The following is a 21,945-nucleotide window of genomic DNA, read 5'->3' as shown; positions in this document are numbered from 1 at the left end:
AGCACACATCTCCAATAATCCATGGATGCCTCCTTGCAAAGAAAGTCTGGTTTTCCAGGAGCTCAAAAAGTATCAACATTCCATGTTCCTACTGATACAGAATGTCTCTTGCTAGTTTTACTCTTGCACTTCTTTTGGTAGCTGACTTGTTGATCTAACCTTCATTGCTCAGTTGGGTATGCCTTGTTTATCTGGCAACATCCAAGAAGTACTTTTCTTTTTTACTTCCATATTGCACCAGATTTCAATCATGCTTTGTTTTTACAGTCAGCACAGCAACACACATCTGACTAACTTTAATGGTTTGTTCAGCTGTCCTTAACATGGGGAACAGAGAGTGTTTACAGCCACCCACTATAGATCAACTGCTGCTGTTGCCTGCTATTTGCCATTTCTTGTTAAAGTTTCTCATCATTAAATTAAAAATTAAAAGCTCAATCAGATTTCTACTGAAAAAACATTAATTAAAATACAAGTTTTGAGAATTCTATTACAAGAAAATAACTACGACTACTCATATCTGAGAAGTGTTCCTCATCAAATATGACTTTATATAAATCAAGTACATTCTCAAATATCACAAAAGGATTATCCAAACATGCATAAGCTACATAATACAGCTGAATAGTTCCTGGCATCTCACTACAACAATGAAGTAAATTAGTGATTGTCAATTGAGGAAGGCTAAGTTGATTCTTTTCCTAGTAAATCTGCATCTTTAGCTCTTTGAACAACGAGTTAAAAACACACACCTCACCTTCTATGGAGTATAGGTACATGAAAAAGAAACTAGGAAGGTAGCTAAGAGATTGCAGTGCTTCCCTATAAAAACTCAAAAGCTGATGTAAATTTATGGCTTTACTACAATAGTTAAAATTTGATAAATGTATATATACGTTGATACTATTTTTAGAACATGGTGACATATATATATATGTATACACACACAGTACGGGTTAGAATAGCATCAAATTCACCCGAGCTCCACAGAATGATGAAGATCTCGAAAAAGAAAAAAAAAACAGTTCTTTTGAAAGAAACTGAATGCTGTTATTTTCAGCATTGAGTCTGGAAAAACTTAGGGAGACTTCATGCTTCTTCATATTAAGATATACCTTCAAAAAAAAAAAATTCTCTGATGTGAGCATCTTTATAATATATGCACTGACATTTAGCTTCAGAGATCTGTTACTGTGCAAGGCAAGAAGTGATATTTTATAGTCATGCCCCAAATTCATCAATTTACCAAATAATTCATCATTCTTGTTTCCTACAGCCATGTTTCTTCATGGAGATCAAAAAAAGTACTGATATTCTTTGTACCAGAAAGCCAGACGTTTGTGCAATATAAAAAAAATAAATAAATTAAAGTAAATTGAACTTAGACACTTTAGACAGAACATATTTCTTTAGCTTAATGTCCTTGGGCACTACAAATGTACCAAATGGGATGAGCTTCATGATTTCTACTCTTCTAACACCTGTTAGGAGAGTAGAAATCAGTAGAAGATGCCTGTGACACACAGGCGAAAAGTATATTATTAAATAATATTTGTATGAGAGTTTTTTCCGTTATTAATTTTGTATCGATAATTTCATATTGCATAGAAGAATACATAAGGCTTCAAAATTCACTAGCGTTTTTTAATAAACAGTGGTCAATATTCTATAAAAAATGTGTAACTTTCAGTGAACAGCTACCATGTATTTAGGTTTTTGCCTTCTTTAAGTTTCTGTCTAGTCTCTAATGAAAACCAATAGTTTGAAACAGCTGTCCAGTCAGGGCAGGCAGTGAAATCTTCAATTAAAAGCATCAATCAAGGATGAAATTTTGAAGGACTTTTAAACAGAATCCATATCTTTTAAGCAATACACCTAGGCAACTAACTTTCAGAATTTTCAAAAGCTTTCAGTCATTTTTTTGAAACTATCAAGTTTCAAATTATAAAAATAATCAAATATTTGAATATAAATATAATCAAACAATCAGCAATTTACAAAAGGTTTTTGGTTGAACAACTGCTTTTCTAGAGTACAGCTGGAAAATCTTGATTCTCATATTACATGATTTCTTGCATTACGTAAGGGAACTGCTTCATTAAAACAGATACTTGAGACTGCGAGAATGTTGAACAGCTTTTTCTCTCAAATACAAATTCTGTCTCAATCGTTTTACACTGTGTAAAACTGCTAAAAAAAAGTCATGGGAAGACTTGGTAAAAACATAGAAAATAAATATCAAGAAGATGGGAAAACATTCTGAAGGCTATTTAAAAATCTTAGAAATTGTAAAAGGAATCAGAGATGATAAAGGTAACATGAACACTGAAGATATTCTAGATGTCTGGAGTAATTACTTTTAAAGCTGGCTAAATGAAAAAGGTATTGTCAGCACAGTGATAGAAAACACTTAAATGGCACACATATCAATATTTGAAGTGCAGAAAGCCATCAAAAACCTGAAATATGGAAAGGCAGCTGAAGTAAATGAAATTTGACCAGATACACTCAAATATAAAGCTTTTACGGTGGCTGCACTACATAATTCATGGTCAGAGAGTCAAATTCCAGATGATTGGAGCTGAGCTCTCATAGTACCTATCTATTAAATGAGAAATAAAACTGAATGTGAGAATTACAGAGGAATTTCAATACAGAGTGTTCCTCATAAAATTTATGCAAGTATACTTGAGAAACGGCTAAGAAGAATTGTGGAAAAGAAGCTTGAGCTGAATTCTGGCCAAATAAAGATTGTCAAGATAAGATTTTCACTTTAAGACAATCCTGAATGAAGAACCTATAGAACAAGTAAAATATATCTCAGCTATTTAGACATGATTTTTAGTTACAATGGCAAACTAAACATGAAAATAGACAATGAAATTAACATAGCTGGAATGGTTAGAAGTTAACTGAATAAATTTATATGGAATAAGAGAGAAATGAGTCAAAACTCTAGCAGTATACAAGACAATGTTTAAACCAATTTTAACTTATGGATCTGAGAGTTGGGTGAGAAACAACACTCTTGATCAAAGACTGAAGACCACAGATATGAGAGTTCGAAAGATTAGGGGAATGAACTGATGGCATCAATGGTAATATATTACAAATGAGGATATTAGGAAAGAACTTGACATTCTTAGCATTCAAGAATGTATTAGCAGATCTAATCTCAGGTAGTGTGATCACTAAACAGAATGAAAGATGAAAGGTTAGCAAAACAAGTGTTCTTTGGCAATGGCAGAAAAAAGAAAAAGGCCAAGATCTAGATGGATTGTTACAGTAAAAAGTGACTTAGAAATATAAGATCTAATAATACTCTTGACAGATAACAGATTAATATGGAGGAATATTGTCAATAGGAAGTTAGTAATGATATAACTTTTTCATGTAGTACTACTACTTCTTCCACTGCACGTTTTCCTGCTTCCATTGCAGGGTCTGCATGTTACATAGATACGACTTTTGTTAGTACAACCCCAAGCCAGCCTGTCACCGAGCCTGCCACCGAGGGGGGGAATATATTTTTGCCTGTTTGCAGGATGAAAAACCCCAGATAAACTTGGGGGGGGGACCTTGCTGTCCACGCCCAAGACCAGCTAACTTGGCTATGGCTGAGAAAGATCCTTAAGCTCCTCATGTCATCGACAGGAAAATTGAACCCAGGACACTCCTTCCCTAGGCATATGGTTGCAAAGCGCATAGCCACTAGGCTAACCACATGGACTTTTTCATGTAGTACTATCATAATAATATCCTGTATTTCCCCTTAAAGATTCATGTCTCAGGAATTTGATGATGATGTAGTTTACACACACACACACACACACACACACACACACACACACACACACACACACCCACACCCACACACAGAGGCCATTCTTCATTTCCTATTGCCTATCTTTTTACTTTGATATATCCCACTGCTTTTTTTTTTTTGAAAAATATGAAGCAAATAATTTTAAAATATTAAAAATAGTTACATGGCCTGATATGACCACATGCAATTAAAAATTAAAAGCTCAATCAGATTTCTACTGAAAAAACATTAATTAAAATACAAGTTTTAAGAATTCTATTACAAGAAAACAAACGTTTTCAGAGATAAAATGAAATAAAGGGACAAGAAATATGATGTATTTATAATATTCAAATAAAATTTTGAATTTAAATTAAAAATTTAATGCAAATTGAAATATACACATTCAAATGAAATTCTGATTCACATATTACAATTTCCGATTTTTATTTTGTGCCCCCCCCCATCAATTCCACAGATTTTGTGATCTAAGAGATTACTCTTTCCACAATAGTGTTAAATCAAGGTTTTGTTATGTGTGTATATAAAATTCTAATTTATACTTACCTTCTCCCATCCTGATCTAAAGAATCACAAGGCTGTACAAACCACTTTCCTAATCTAGTAAATCCTCTGGAGAGCAAGCATCTAAAAATATAAGAATGTTTTGATGTAATATATTTCATAACAGAATTAGAAATAAATTAATGGAGAAATTAAAAAGCATTCAAGTATAGAAATAAGTGTGGACATGACTTAAAAATGTCTTCCAATTGGTGATAACTGAGTCAATCTTGTAGCACAGTTAGAAGAACAATGTAATATATGCCCTTTGGTTAGAAAAGACTGAAATCTCTTCTTGACACTCTTTATATAAATTTTATCAAATGAAAAAACATAATTCAGGACTGAGTGAACAGGAATATGATACTTTATAGCAGACAACATGGTTTCGTAAAGAATAGGTCTTACCTTAGTAATTTGCTTACTTTTTATAATAATGAAAATTGAGGCTTGTGGAGAACACTGCTGGACTCTGCAAAAGCATTTCACAGGATTCCACATGGAAGTCTGTTGCATGAACTGGTGGCTGGACACTGGTTAATGCAACAAGTTGGTGAGTGCATAAAAAGGATGGTCAATGAACAGATATCAAAGATATGTATGGTGGGGAGGGATAGGGGAGTTTGATGAAGGCAGATGACCAGTGGTGTACTGCAGGTTCAGTACCTAGTCATCTGCTGTTTAATTTTAACAATGATAGAGTAACTGATTTATGGAGAAATGTTCAGTTGTTTGCTAATGATAAGTTAGGAAAAGTGATAGTCAAGGAAGATGCACAGATCTTAGAGGATGACTTAAACATACTGGTAGTATGGGCAAAGGTAAATGGATACCAGTTTAACATGGCTGATTGTAAGGGCATGCGTTTTGGGATGAAGAGATCACAAGCTGCATGCTATACTGATGAAAATAAACTAGAAAACTGATGAGACCAGGGATTTAAGGATGACTGTGGACAGGGAGTTGAAGTTTAGAAAACATATTGCAAAGGTAGCCAGAACAGCACATCAGATTACATGGTCACTGGAACATGCTGAGAAGCAGGGATAAAGAGGTTATTATTTCCCTTCATAATGCTTTAATAAAGTGACATTTAGACTAATGCACACAAATCTGTTCACCTGGATTCTGTAGGGATGAAGAAGTAGTGGAGAGGATGCAGAGGCAAATGACCAAGATTGTGGCAGGTCTCTAGAATGTTTTCTATGAGAATAGATTGAAAGTTTGTGAGAAGATCCAAAAACTAGCTGGTGAAAAAGAGGGGGTGCATGACAGAAGTTTATTATTATTATTAAGAGAGACCTCCAGAGAGCCAGAGACTCAATAAGACCAGCTATCATATACTTATTCTTAAACATGAGAAAGGGGGGTTATCATATAACCCCTCTTTCTCCTGTTTGCTAGTGTCTGTAGTCTACAAATTCTCAATCTGTCTTCATACTCAGTATTCCACAAGCCTGATATCATTTTAACACTCTCCTTTGTACTCTTCTCCAATATATCAGAATCACAATGGAAACCAGGAGACCAGACCTGCGTACAATAGTCCAAGTGAGGCCTTATCAAGGCTTTGTAAAGATGCAAAATAACATCCTTATCTTTACATGTGAATAATTATAAGTTTGGTTTTATAGGAATGATATTAAAGACTTTTTTTTCAGTAGGAAAGGAGAGAGAGAACAAGGGGGTCACCTCCTGGAAATTGTGTAAGAGTTAGCAAGGGAATTTAAGACTTGATGTTTTGCTTGGAAGATGATGAATGAGTGGAATGGATTATTAGAGGTGGTTGTGAGTGCTTTGTCATTAAATCAAGGAAAGGTGTGATAGGTATGTGTGAATAATGGTTCGAGAGAGCTTCCTATAATTATGCCCGAGAAATAATAATAATAATAATAAGGTCTGGCCACATATGGAAGCTACTGGGTTATCTGTTCTAAAAAAACTCAGACTCAGATATTTCCTCCTGCAAAATAAACATGCCATCTCAATGCATGCTTCTGCATTGATAGTAGGATTGTTTCTCAGGCACTCTGGCTAGTTGATTAACATGCAAGCCAGTATTATATAACCCACAAAACAAAAATCGAGGGGGGGGGGTACAATTATAGATAGTCTAGTTATTTAGTGCAATTTGCAGAATTTTTAGTTAACATCACAAGCTTACTGAAGAATATTACCTTACATTGCTTCTTCTTGTTCTTCTCCTCTTCAAGGATTAGGCATCTGCATGTTCCAACTTCACTGGTCTTTCCATCTTGCAGCCAGTCTTTCTCTCTCTCTCTCTCCCTTTGGTCTATATCTATACACCTCTTTTAGTAGCCAATATCTTTCTATTTCTTTCTATATACTTGATCTTTTCATTTATATCGTAAATACCTAGATCTTTTCTGATGTCTTCATTTCTTATATGGTCCAATTCTGTGAATTCTTCAATTGTTCTTAAAAATCTCATCTCTGTATTTTACTTTCATCTTTCTTTTTAATAGTCCATGTTTTTGAGCCATATAGTAGATTGGGAGTGGCCATTACTTTATAACATTTTAGTTGAGTTTCTCATCTTGTTTTTTTTGTTTAGTGTCCTTTTAATTATTCCACGGATTTTCTGAAATTTCTTTATTTTTTCATCTACATCTTTAGCTTTTAGATATGTTATTATGCAGCCTAAATAATTAAACTCTGTCATCTGCTCTATTATTTAATTTTCTTTAACTATTTTTGATCTAATATGATCTCAACCTTTTAAATACCATGACTTTCGCTTTCTTTTGTGAATTTTTTAAATTGGCTTATTTCATTTATTTCATAAATTGATTTTTGATGGCCATCTTCATTGTCTTGTAATATCTGCATGCAGTATTGTATTGATAACAATTACTCTGGTTAACTGGATACCTTGTTTTATTGTTGTTTCCATATTTTTATAATTTGATCAATATATATATATATATATATTGAATAGAATTGGAGATAAGCTATGTCCCTGCTTAACACCCTGATTTATTTCAATCTCTTCTGTTAATTTATTACCTAACTGTATTTTTGTATCATTATATAAACTTTGTAGAGCTTGTACCAAATGTAATGGATATCCTTGCTTTTTCATTATATTCCATAGTTTTTTGTATAATTTATTAAAAGCTTTGATAAAAATTTCTCGTAATCTATAAAAGCCATATGAGTCTCTAAATTAAATTGTTGTCTTTTTTCAATAATTTATTTTAACACATAAATATTGTCTATACATGATCTTCCATGTCTGAAACCATTTTGTTCTTTTGAGAGTAGATTGTTTGAAATATTTCAAAGTCTATTATTCAGGATTTTACTATAAATTTTGTAACCTGTATTTAATAAGCTTATTCCTCTGTATTTTCCACAATCATCTCTGTTTCCTTTCTTAAATATAGATACATCCTTAGCTTTCAATCAATCTGATGGAACCTCACATTTCCTCCAAAGGATATTTATTAATTTTAATTAATTAAAATTAATAAATATCTGTTGTATAATTTATAATATAAATTAATTAATAAATCTGTGATGTATAAACATCACAGATTCTTAAAATTAATAGATATTAATTTTAAGAATCTGTGATGTAAATATTCTTCACCTTATTTCCAAAGCTCTGTATTTATGCCATATAATCAGGATGATTTTCGATTTTTTGATACCTTTATTGCTTCTTTTAGTTCTTCCAATGTTATTGGTTCTATATCAGTCAGTATTGATTTCTTCATTATTATTTTCTGTTATTGGAAACTAGTTATTTAGTGTAATTTGCAGCATTTTTATTTAGCATCATAAGCTTACTGAAGAATATTACTTCCCAATGCTATATAAAACAAAACAAAATATGCAAATTATTAAGCTGCTGATATTTCACCAGATTCAAAGTAACATCTTTGGAGTACAAAAATATCTGTCACAGAACACACACACAGTACTATAATCAAGTGACTAATGAACACAATTCACAACTGTAATAGAAATAGAAAAAAGAGAACCAAAAATCCTAGCAAGAACTCTCTGTGACTGGGTATATAGATAAGTTAATGGCCACCATGATGAAGAAAGTGGTTGTATGACAATCATCCAATTGTTGGGCAAATTAATGCAACTGTACTTGCTGAAATTAGGAAAATGCTTCACTATGAATGCTAGCATTTGTGCAAGACATTTTTAACAGGTTCTGTAGTTCAATAAATAAAAGAAAACCTAGTCTTCAAGATATATAACAGGTCTCTAGTTTTTTCTCTCTTTAATTCATTATAAGTCTCAATTGTTTCCATTAGTCATTAACTGTAGTGATTGAGTTCCGTGACAAGTGCTTTTGTGTTCTAACAATGCTAGTCCAAATCAAGTAAAACATCAGCAACTTAAAAAAGTGCATAATTCATTTTGTTTTTATATGGTATGATAAATTAATAATTTAAGTTATAAATAATATAAATAATAGCCAAGACTAAAGCATTACTACATCTTTAGTTGGTAAGGTCATGTTCGCAGAGTACCATATCTGAGAACAAAACCAAAAACTTTCCATTTTATATTACTTAAAAATGCTTTCCTTAATTCTGCCAAAAAACTGCAATGATTTAAATGAAATCTAAGATATTATCTTTGCAAATTTCTGGTTATCTGAAATGCTAAATTTCATTCCATATCATCCAACTAGAGCAGAGTTATCTTGTATTTTTGAAAACATTTTATTAATTTCTGACTCTTAAAGTGGTTTAACTGAAACCAAAATGAGACTTCACATCAGTATTAGTACCGTGGATAAGTACTGTGAATGACAAAGAAATGGAGCTAGCTGAGGAATTGGATAAGTACCAGTTGGACATAATAGGGTGACTGAAACAAAAAAGACAAACACTGGTGAGATCTTTCTGAGTAATAAACACAAAATGTTATATTCAGGCAATGACAATCAAGGAAAAGGAGTAGCAGCCATAGTCTTCAACACCAAATACAAGGCTAATCTTCTTGAATAGTAGGCAGTGTCTAGTAGAGTGATTTGAGCAAATATCAGAATGGGGAACTGGACAATGAGACTTATTTGTGCCTATGGTCCCACAGAAGGTTCTACTAAAGTAGAAGTGGAGGAATTTTTTTTCAGCCTGTAGAGAAAGCAACTGACACAATGAAAAAGGAAAAGTAGGTCCTTGTTGGGGATCTAAATAGCAGAGTAGAATATGATTGTCAGACATACAAAAATATTTTGGGAAAAGTTGGAGAAAAGAATAAAGCTAATAATAATGGCAAATACACCCTCTGTCCAAAAAGAAACCGAACTTTTTGAAAATAGAAGAAACTAGTGGCGCCACCTGTTGTATCTTTTTGTAGTCGAAAGCAGCAACCTTCATTAGTGTTGTGTAAACTGTTTATGACATTTGTTTCATTAGAGGAAGAGTTATAGTGTGTTTTGACGAATGGGCAGAAAATGAGTTTTAAACAGAGAGCTGTGATTGACTTTTGTATTAAACTTGGTAAACGTTTTACCGAAATGCATCAAATGCTTCAAAAAGCATATGGTGATGAATGCTTATCCCGTACTCAAGTTTACAAGTGGTTTAAGCGATTTCAAAGTGGTCGTGAGATGTTTGAGGATGACGAAAAGCCAGGCCATCCAAAAACTGGACTGAGCGAAGTTAACATACAAAAAGTGCATGATTTCATTAAAGAAAACTCGAAATCGTCCAATGAATTGGGGATTCCAAAATCAACTGTGCACAACATTTTGAATGAGAGTTTGAGCATTCATAAATTTAATTCGCAATTCGTTCCCCACAAGTTGACCCACGATCAAAAAATGTATCGAATTGAACACTACAAGGACCTCATTAAAATCGCTCGTAAGGACTCAAACTTCCTTGAAGCGATTATTACTACTAACAAAACAAAAGCGCCAGAGTGCTGAATGGAGACCACCAGAAGAGGGGCTTCCAAAAAAAAAAAAGTTGCTCAAAGAAGTCAAAAGTAAAGACAATGAAATTTGTTTTTATGATTGCAAGGGCATTATCCACAAAGAATTCGTTTCACCTGGCCAAATGGTCAATGGTGAGTTTTATCTCGATGTTTTGAAGCGATTGATAGCGAGAATTCGTCACATACGGCATGAATATCATGATGCAAGCAGCTGGTCATTTTGCACGACAATGCATCATCTCATCGCTCGAACACTGTGGACAGTTTTTGAGCAAAAACCAAGTTTGAGTGTTGGATCACCTTGTCGTATTCACCTGATTTAGCACCCTGCGACTTCTTTCTCTTCTACCGACTTCATTTGCCGATGAAAGGAAAGCAACAGTATCCCAAAAACCAATATAAAAAACGCATTTAATGAATTAATTGACCATGCCAAATGCTGTATATCGAAGCTGAGGGAGAGTATATTGATTGAAATAAATGATTTGAATAATTATAATTGGCCTGTGTTTTATTTTCTATCAAAAGTTCGGTTTCTTTTTGGAGGGTGTACATGCTGGATTTCTGCTCAAGACATGGACTGGTTATTATTAAACACCATGTTCCAACATAAAAATGTGCACAAATTCACGTGGAGAGAAGAGGCAAGGAATAAGAAAAGTCTCATTGACTATGTTATTGTGGGTAGTGATGTTTTCTCCCTGATACAGGACACCAGAGTGTACAGGGGATTTGAAATCGGAAGTGATCACTATTTAGTCTTGAGCAGAATAAAATTGAATTTAATATTGAAAAGAAGATCCGCACGGTTAGCCTAGTGGCTGCGCACGTTGCAACCATATGCCTGGGGAAGGAGTGTCCTTGGTTCGATTCCCATCAGTGAAGTGAGAAGCTGAAGGATCTTCCTCAGCCATAGCCAAGTTACCAGTCTTGGGTGTGGACAGTAAAGTTTTTCCCCAGTTCATTGTGGAGTTTTTCATCCCACAAAGCAGGCAAACCGGCCTTGAGAACTCAACATTATGGATATAGGATACACTGGGGCATAGGGCTGCCCACCTTATCCTGTGAACAGTTTGAGGTTCGATGATTAACTAACCCTCAACACCACAAGGTAAATGAGGGAAAAGCAAGATGAGATGAGATTGAAAAGAAGAACACGTAAGAAAGCTTTAAAGCAAATAAAAGTTGAGCAGCTTTCAGGTATGAACTGTACACTAAAATACACAAACATTATTCAAAAAAAAAAAAAAATTAAAGTGTTTGAGAACAGGAAACAAACCTGGGAGATTCAGCCAGAGAGACATGTGGTGAGGTTGTCTGCAAGGATAGAAAAATCAGAACTTGTGAGGTTGTCTGCAAGGATAGAAAAATCAGAACTCCATGGTGGACACAGGAAGTTAAAGAGGCAGTAAAGGAAAAGAAGAAAGCATATCAAAAGTTCCTGGCAAATAAGGCAGCTTGTGCTCTTAGAGAATACAGAGACAAATGTAACAAAGCTAAACACTGTGTAAAACTAGCTAAACAAAAGTCATGGGAAGATTTGGTAAGAACACAGAAAATAAATATCAAGAAGGTGGCAAGATATTCTGGAGCTTGTTGAAGAAGCTCAGAAATGGAGGAAAGAGTGACTTTTACTCTTTCAACAGTAAAAGGAATTACAGATGATAAAGGTGATATGAAAATAGGAGAAAAAGATATCCTTGAAGTATGGAGTAATTACTTTGAAAATTTTCCAAATGAAACAAGCAGTGTTAGTACAGTGATAAAAAAACACTCAACAGGGATGCAGTCAGGAATACATATATCCATACTTGAAGTAGAAAAAGCCATCAAAAGCCTGAAATGTGGAGAGGCAGCAGGAGTAGATGATATTCAACCAGAAATGCTCAACTATGAAGGTATAAAAGTCTTACAATGGCTGCACTGCATAGTTCAGAAGGCCTGGACAGAGGGACGAATTCTGGATGATTGGAGTAGAGCTCTCATAGTACCCCTATATAAAAAGGGAAATAAAACTGAATGTGAGAATTACAGAGGTATTTCTCTACTGAGGGTTCCTGGTAAGATTTATGCAAGTATACTTGAGAAATGGTTGAGAAGGATTGTGGAAGAAAAGCTTGGTGAAGAACAAGCTGGATTCAAGCCAAATAGAGGATGTCAGGATCAGATTTTCACTTTATGAAAAATAGTTAAGAAATCATGGTAATATAACAAAGATCTATATTTAAGTTTTGCAGATCTGGAAAAGCCATACAACAAGGTGCCAAGAGAAAAGCTATTCAAAATGCTACAGTTGTATGGTGTCGATGGAGCATTATATCAAGCAATACTTAGTCTTTATTTGAGTTGTAAGTCAGCAGTTAGAATTGAAGGAAATACAAGATGGTTTAATGTTAAATCTGGTGTCAGAGAAGGATGTACATTATCCCTTCTGTTATTCATTATCTATATGGATCACATTATAAAGGAAAGTGGTATTAAACCTGATATCAAAATTGGAGATGTTAATCTCAGCTCTTTGCTTTATGTGGATGATGTTATACCTCTAAATAAATCTGCTACAAGTTTGCAGATTCCCTGACTAAATTGAATAACTGTTGTAATAGATTTAGTATGAAGGTCAGCAATAACAAGACAAAGACAATGAAAATAGGCAGAAGCAATGAAAATATCAACTGCACTGTGAATGAAAAAGCTATAGAACAAGTAAAACATTTCAGTTATTTAGGCATGATTTTTAGTGTAGATGATAAATTAAATATGGAAATAGACAATAGGATCAACAAAGCTGGTATGGTAGGAAGTCAACTGAATAAATGTATATGGAATAAGAGAGAAATTAGTGAAAACCCTAAATTAGCTATATATACAAGACAGTGTTCAAACCAATTTTAACTTATGGATCTGAGAACTGTGTTAGAAGTAAAACACTTGACCAAAGAATAGAAACCACAGATATGAGAGTCCCGGGAAAGATTATGGGCATCAATAATAAACAATAAACAAATGGCATCAATGGCAATATCATATTAAAAACAAAGATATTAGGAAAGAACTTGACATTGTCAGCATCCAGGAATGCATTAACAGAGCTAATCTCAGGTGGTATGGTCACTTAAACAGAATGGGAGAGGAAAGATTTGCAAAACAAGTGTTCTCTGCCAGGTTGGCATGGAAAAGACCCAGAGGAAGACCAAGATTATAGGTGGATTGATAGGGTAAAAAGTACTAGAAATATAAGATCTGACCATGTTGGAGCCTTGATAGGTATAGATTGATTTGGAGGAAAATTGTAGATAGGAAGTTAGTAATGATGTAAATTTTTAATGTAGTACTGTCATATCTTGTACACCCCTTGAGGGTACATAGCAGGAATTTGATGATGATGATAATAAAATGCTGTTAGAGGCTTCTTTCAACATATCCTGTGGTAGGTGTCCAAACCATGATCAGCAAGTTCTGAGTGGCTGCACTGGTAGAACCAGATGTAGTCCTTGCGTTCAGATATCCTGATATTGGCTGTCCTGCCTACTTAGCTGTAGTAGGACTGTTTGCCACTGCAAGGGAACTGGAATATCTCTGGTAGGGCTAGGGAATGCAACTGGTCTTTGGTGAAGCTAATACAGCCATCAGAACTTTCTGACTATGTTTTGGATACCCACCACAAGATACGCTGGAAGAAGGCCACTCTATTACACTGCAGCAAATATAAGTGTGAAAAACTATTCGTCTTAAAAAAACTTTCCAAATCTCAGCAAAATTTGAGTGCATGAGACTGCTCCAAATTTGGGAAGTATACATTTTAAGATCGTCAATCCAACAGCCAAGACAACCCAATTTATCCCACCAGGGGGGGCATTTAGGACTCTAGGCCTGCCTTCTGTTGTCTTTATTCAGCCTCATTTGCTCAGTGTTAGTACCTGCACACACATATTGTTTTTTTATGATCCCTGATGATGGCAATGTAACATTGCTGAAATATAGGAAAGTATTAATTTAAGTTTTTTTATAATTAATATTTTAGTATATAGTCATTTCCTGAAAAATTAAAAGAAAAGTTGAGGACTTAACTGTGTGCGCATGTAGTATAAAAGCAACAGCAATTATTATAGGACACTTACCTTTCTATTAAATTATGTAATGCTTTAAACAAAAGAGTTCGCGATTCATATGACAGCCCACTCTCCCAGGATCCCTGCTCGGTATCAGCTAAAAAAGTTCAAAATAATCACAATGTAAAAATTCAGTTCTATGCTACTCCAATATAAACTATTATAAAAATAGGAAATTTTTTTGCATTACCAATATATTACAAAAAATAAATTACATCCCAAATTAAACTAATTCTAATTTATACATATTAATGCTTTTGAAATTTAATTTTTGCCATGGAAATTTTATTTTTTTAAATTTTTTATGGTAATCCTCTGACACACACAAGCTCACAAAATCTATTGTATATCAGTGCTGAGGATGGATAAAAAGTTGAGGAGAATGAAGAAACTTTTTAACGCTGTATTCGAAGCCCTGGCGCTGTAGATTTTGTAAATAGAAATACATAAGAAGAAAGTTCCGAAGTACAGAAGTCAAAGGAATAAATGACAATAGAGGAAAAAATCTATTCTGTAACTTTGGAGATGACTTGTAAAAATAGATGAGAAGCCACTGCATGTTATGAGAGAATTAGAGCAGAATGGAAGAATTAGCAATGAAGATCTGATTAACAGTGGAAGCTAGTAGCCCGCTTCCATAAGTCAGAAGAGAGACTATAACATGAAAGCATACTTAACAGACCTTTATGCTAAATTTGATCAAGTTTTAGAGAAATCAAAAGCAACTATAAGAAAAGATATATATATATATATAGCCCCTGTGTACTGATGGTGGTAGAAACTATGCCACTGATTATTTATTAGTTGAGAGATTTCCAAGTAAACAGACATTGCCTACCATCACTTAGAAAGACCTGAAGTAAGTGTATCCAACTTGATAGAAATATTATGGTAAATATTTGTCCCCTTTCTTTACAACAGGTTGATTACATACTAATTTCATAGGTGCAGGATAAATTGAGAGTTGACATGGAGAGCATAAAAAGGCATCACAAAACAGCAGTCAACTCTGGAGAATAAACCTTCAGAACAATCATGGAAACGGCAGCAGGATGAAGAAATTTTTTGGAATCAAGATCACAGAACAATTCTTCTGAGATATCAAAAACATCAAAAGTGAATTGAATGTTGTTAGCCTGTAATAGTGGCAGCACACATTTACAATATCACCAATGCAACAACTGAAGGAAAAGTAAAAATCCAGAAGACTGCATTTGTGAGATAACAATGAAACGAAACCAAACTACAACATGCATGGAAACAGAGTAAACAAAAGTTAAGACCAACAACTTGCAAGTGACTGTTTGGAGGCTTTAGTGTTTTTGGCCCTTTCAAAATTGGTTTTAGAAATACTGATACATTGTATACAACTATTCTGAATGCCATTATAGGCAGAAAAGGAAGATGAAAATTTTGATGAAAGTCAGTTCGGACATGTTTAACACTTTACTGAACAACCTCAGCAGACTGACTGAAGAACATGGCTTAAATAAGAGATGAAAATGTAAAGATATTTCCATACTTATAAAAACTGTTTCAGTTAAATACATTCTGTAAACATTTATAGATCAGAAAGAGAAGAAAAACAATTATCTAATCAAGAAAATAAAACAGAAATTCATCCCTCTTGAGGATCAATCACGCTTTTACAATGTGAAACAATACATTGATGAGAATAGCTTTGTTAATGTTGCTCCATGTGATGGGGTGGAACATTAAGTTGTTATCAGTAATTAGGTTATATTGCAATTATCAGTAAATTGCAATATACCCTGAACCCACAAGTACTCATGCATCATTTAATTACTAATCCATCCAGATATGAGAAATTACTTTCTCTATCAGACACTGAGGTGAATGAATATTACACACACACACACACACACACACACACACACACACACACACACACACACACACACTTGCAGCCTTCAATAGTTGTAGTTTGCTGATTTTGTACTTTCAATCTCTCAATAAATACTACTTTCACCAGACACCTAACTTCAAATCCATTTACGTGAAATCAACCAGTCACTTAAGTCCTTTCATCTAATAAATTTACTCCATACACCAACAATCTACACATCACTTATCATTCCTGCATTATGCACAGATTCATTTGCTATTATGACACTTTTTCATTCCTATCATACTGTGGTGACAAGAGCACAATCTTTATCAATCACTATTATCTAATGCTTTTTTACCTTTTATGGTATTTTCACATAATGTAAAAATAAGAGGGGAGGAGAGGGATTGCAGTAAAATGAGATACAGATGAAAAAAAAAGTTAAATGAAAAGTCATTAAAAGAATATAATGGTGTTTTGGAATGTTTCAACTATGGATGTATTTTAACTTCACTTTCTGAATTTTAGAGAAATATATTAAAATATACTTTGTATAAAAATTATACAAAAGCCACCTGAAAGACTTACTAAACATTTTAAGTTTTGTGTGTGTGCATGCACACACACATAATAAGGAGGTAGGTTTTTTTTTTTTTTTTTTGTCAGAATCATGGATTTTCATTCCACATACAGACAAATCAGCCAGAGAGCATACAATTTACAGACAAAAAATATTATTTGTGGTTGATGGTGGGAGTGCTGCCAGTGGGTGTAGATGGAGAATACTGCCTACAATTGAGAGAACCATAGCTGGAAGAGTCAATTCATGTTGAAGAGTAGAAAGGAATAAGGGATGTATGAATTCATCACCAACATGTGAAATCATGTACTTTCTTATCTGTTGCTGTAATAATTTTCCAACTGTTATATAAGCAAAATAGTTACCACTTTAAAAACTAAAATGTTCATAAAAGAAAAGCTACTTTTCCAAAATGAAAAGTAGCTTTTCATTTTGGAAAATGAAAATGAAAATGAAATATTTTCATATAATAATAAACAAACTCATCCCATGAGATGGAATGATTATACTATTATCGGAATGGATTTACCTTCTGACGTGCACAGAAGTGTTGAGTGTTCTCTCATCTGTGGTCAAACAGTATATGCAGACGGTTGTGAGCGCCCTCCCACAATGAGACCTTCGACTCCTTGGAAGTGTCATGATATAATAATACTAATATGTACAGGTTAAAAAAACTTCTTGTGCAGGGAAAAATTTATATACTAATAAAGAATTAAAATGATTCAAGGCCAGATAAACTAGATTTAATGAAAGGCTAAGTATGCCCCTCTTCCCTGTAAACATAAAGCTGACTACTGCTGGTAATAGTACTGCATGTATATGTACTGTAAAGTAAGTAAAAATCCACAGATTGTTTCATGTCTGCTGGTGGAAGGCAGATAACAATAATAATTCAATCAGTCAACAAACATTAATCATAAAAGAATGAAAAAATGTATATGAGTTTGTTTGTTTTTTTTAACTGCCAATAATTATCTGTTTTTATTTCTTTTTTAAACCATATAAATTTTGGATGAAATATGTTAACTGTCCTGTTTTTTTTTTTTTTCATTTTTAAGACAAATAGAAAGGTTAACTGAAAAATAATAAACTTCTAAGATTGAGACTTCACTACATTATCACTAACAGTATCTTCAAAAAGTCAAGAAGACTACAGAAATATACAATAAAAGCTCTGGGAAAACTCCTAACAACAGTTAGTTTTGAAAATGAGCATGGATTTGCAATGTGAATAATTACGCATAAGCTATTCACTGCTGCAATTAACTTTCAGGCAGTTATTAGTTTTACAAAATGATCAACTGCACAGAAACTCCACCTGTGCAGTTGATCATTGCCTCAGATTGCCTACAAACTGAAGTCTGCATCACTGCCTGGAATTATACTAAATAAAATGATACTCCCAACTCAATTGACCAAACATGGCATTTACTAATCAGCAGTAAGATACAGCACAACAGTCAATACTAAAACCATAAGCAGTCAGCATCAAAAGGAAACTGCACAGAAGCACAAAGTACAATGTCACAAGTTTGATTATCTGTTAGTGTAACCCAATGTGTGCACCACTTACAGCTCTACAGATGTCAAAATGGAATTCTACCTTAGACCACACTCAGGTGAGCGTATCCATAGGAATTGCTTCTATGATTACTGTTATTCCATGGCACAGGTGGGCAAAGGACTGAATTTTTTCTTGATATACAATGTCTTTTAGGTAGTCCAAAAGAAGAAATCTGTTGGAGTCAAATCAGGCCTGCGCAGTGACCAAGCAATGGGACCTTCTCTGCCTATTCATTTGCATCGCCACAAGAGCATGTTACGTTCACAGAAATGAAGTCAGTGACAACTGTCCAAAGGAATTTCAGGTCAGAGTATGGTAGGAATGCTCTGAGTGACAAAAGCAACTGTAAGTGAAATCAACAGTTCTTAAAAACAGGAAGTGTTTTAAAAGGATACTCACCGGGTAGATTTGCAACAAGGGCACAGAAAATGTGGAACAAATTCGATTGTCTTTCCTGCATAGCCTGAAATGTTCAGTTCATAGTGTGAGTCATCAATTAAACATTCTTAAAAGCACAGTGCAGGCAATCTTTCACAAGAGATCGAAGCTTCATGGTTATAAACTGCAGTTTGTTCATCACATCCAGCCTACTAATAGGACACAAAGAGTTCAGTTTGTGACCATGTTAGACCTCATTGTTGAACATGACAACTACCTATAGAGCATTTTATTTTCTGATGAAACGTTTCATGTGCATGGAGTTGTGAATTGCCATAATTGTCGGGTGTGAGCGTCAGAAAATCTGCAGGAACTGGTTGAGTTCATCCATAACAGTCCAAAATTCAATGTGGCATCAAGCATGATCGCATTATTGAGCCATTTTTTTTTTTTTTTCCATGAGGAACGATTATGAGTGTGGCATATGCTGGAAAACCTTCTGTTTCCCCAGATTGAGGATGTGGAGGGCCTCATTTTCCAACGTTGGAGCCCCGCCATATTATGCATATTGTGTTCAACAACTGATTCCCAAGAAAATGGATAGGCAGAGGAGGTCCCATTGCTTGCCCATCACACAGTCCCAATTTGACTCCAACGGATTTCTTCTACGTAAAAGATATTGTACATCAAGATGTAAAAGAATTCTTGGATTACTTTACGGATCTTTGGATGGATAACACTGGCATCAAAAATAATTACACCAGAAAGTTACAAAATACCTTAAATGATATGATAACAATGAAAGAATTAAAGGACAACCTAAATAAAATAAAAAATTGCAAATCAGCAGGAGAAGATCGGATAAACTCCAAACTGTATAAATTTGCTGGAAAAAAATTTCATCAAAGATTACTAAAATTTTTAAATAAAATATATACAAATGGACAAATACCAATAGAATGGAATACAAGCATAGTGATACCTATATTTAAAAAAGGGGATAAAACAAAACCTGCTAACTATAGAGGTATTAGTTTATTGAATACATGCTACAAAATATATAGCAGAATACTTAATGAAAAACTAAAAATATACAGTGAAAAATATTATTAGAATGTCAAAATGGATTTAAAAAAGGACGCTCTACAATGGATGCTGCGTTCTGTTTAAAACTACTTATAGAAAAAAGAAGAGAATTTAATTCGGAAACTCATCTTTTGTTTATAGATTACAAAAAAAAAATTTGACAAAGTAAAAAGATATATACTGTTTGATATATTACAAAGAATAAATATACCTAATATTTTACTACATAAATATTGAATATATATATATAAAGATAATGAAATAAAAATAAATGAAAAGTTGTCTGAAAAATAATCTATAAACCAAGGAGTAAGACAGGGATACCCTCTGTCTCCAACACTTTTCAATATTTACATTAATGAAATATTAATACAGTGGAACACCTTAAACCAGGGGTCGACAACCTTTAGACTCGTGGGCCACATTCAACTTTCATTTTTAATAATCGGGCCGCAAGCGTTTAATTAAGAGAAAATAGTGAGTGAAAAAAAAAAATACTTTTTAAGTTATCAATTTTATTATATCAATCTTAAAAAATACAGAAATATTTTTAAAGCTTGAGATTATGAGATAAAGTACGATATTCTCGTAATGACGTCTGATATTATTATTATTATTTTCAGGTGACTCCAGGAGTCTTTAGACTCATCGAGGGAGGCCCTAAACATGTCCACACAACTATACGACATTCTCACAGTATCTATCATACTTTGCCTTGAACTCGCTCACCGTCATAGCACCCACAACAGACTCTGGCAGCTTATTCCACTCATTTACCACTCTCAAAGTAAAGAACCCAGCTCTAACACCCCTGCTTACCACACTCTTGCCCAGCTTCCACAGGTGTCCCCTAGTTCTCCCACCACCAGTCCTGATCTCAAAAATATCCTCTGAATTTATCCTATAGAATCCCTTTAGCAATTTGAATGTCTCAATCATATCTCCCCTTTTCCACCTATCAACTAGTTTCTGCAACCCACAAATCTTCAACCTGTTGTCATATGGTTCATTCCATAGACCTGCTATCATCTTAGTCACACGCCTCTGGATCCTCTCCACCTGATATATTCTTTTATAACAACAGTTTTATGACAAATAAGACAAAGGAGATTATCCTCATTTTCAATAAAGACGTGCTTGCTGTTCCATTCATCATTAAACCTTCTTCCTTAATCTGCAATTTTATGTTTTCTTGAACCCATTTTTGAAATTATTTTTAAGAAATATATATCCTCTGAAAATAATAGTTGATGTTATTGAATTATATTAAAATACGGACCAGGGAACGCGACTGAAAACGTGCGCCAAAATCTCGGTTTTTGTCGGATGAAGTTGCCTGGTTATCCCCACACACGATGACTCACACAGCTGACTCGCGCCAATTTGTACAGCGATATCACAAAGTATAGGTATAAAATTATTTTTAATTTATTATTCATATTAAAAAAAAAAAATCTGCTAACACCTTTATAAAATGTATTATTTACATAATTCAGCATACGTGCCATGTAAGTATGGTTAACCTTTTACGGCCACCAAAAATGCATGTTTGGGCCGCATGCGGCCCGCCGTTTGCCGCCCCCTGCCATAAACAATCAATGTATAGAAATTTCCTGGAATAACAAAATAAATATGCTATTATTTGCAGATGATCAGGTAATAATATCAGATAAGGAAGACAATTTACAAAGAGCAATATATAATTTAACATTATAGTAGAACAGTTTGGAATGAAAATTTCCATAGATAAAACTAAAACAATGGCATTTTGTGGACAAACTCCAGTTAGAAGCAAAATAGTTATTAATAATAAAATAATAGAACAGATAAATACTTCCAGTCATCTTGGATGTGAAATATCATATGAGGGAGAAAAAGACAAAATTAAAAACTTCAAAATTTTTACAGATTATAGGCCTGATAAATAGAACACTCAAACCCAAATATAGTACAAAAAGAAACACGCTTGAAAATATACAATACTTATACAATATACAGTGCCCACATTATTATATGGCAGTGAAATTTGGGCAATAAACAAACAAGATAAATAAAGAATAAAAACAAGTGAAA

At 33.8% G+C, this 21,945-nt stretch overlaps 1 protein-coding gene across 1 annotated transcript in view; it reads right to left on the bottom strand.

Moving 5' to 3' along the window:
* Window positions 1–21,945, bottom strand: part of LOC150092894 (mediator of RNA polymerase II transcription subunit 13-like) — a 557,023-nt gene that overhangs the window by 382,515 nt on the left and 152,563 nt on the right. Inside the window, exons 3-4 of the mRNA XM_090414065.1 lie at window positions 14,422–14,509; window positions 4,373–4,453 (exon numbers count right to left, since the gene is read on the bottom strand). Coding sequence (XP_090270191.1) covers window positions 4,373–4,453; window positions 14,422–14,509 — 169 coding nt within the window. The remainder of the gene's footprint in view (window positions 1–4,372; window positions 4,454–14,421; window positions 14,510–21,945) is intronic.

Source organism: Typopeltis vanoorti, chromosome 24 (genome assembly GCF_054136105.1).
Source record: "Typopeltis vanoorti isolate ZY-2024b chromosome 24, IOZ_Tvanoo_1.0, whole genome shotgun sequence".
NCBI classification, from domain to species: domain Eukaryota; kingdom Metazoa; phylum Arthropoda; class Arachnida; order Uropygi; family Thelyphonidae; genus Typopeltis; species Typopeltis vanoorti.
The sequence above is the reverse complement of the archived record's forward strand: the minus strand, read 5'-3'. Positions and strand labels throughout refer to the sequence as shown.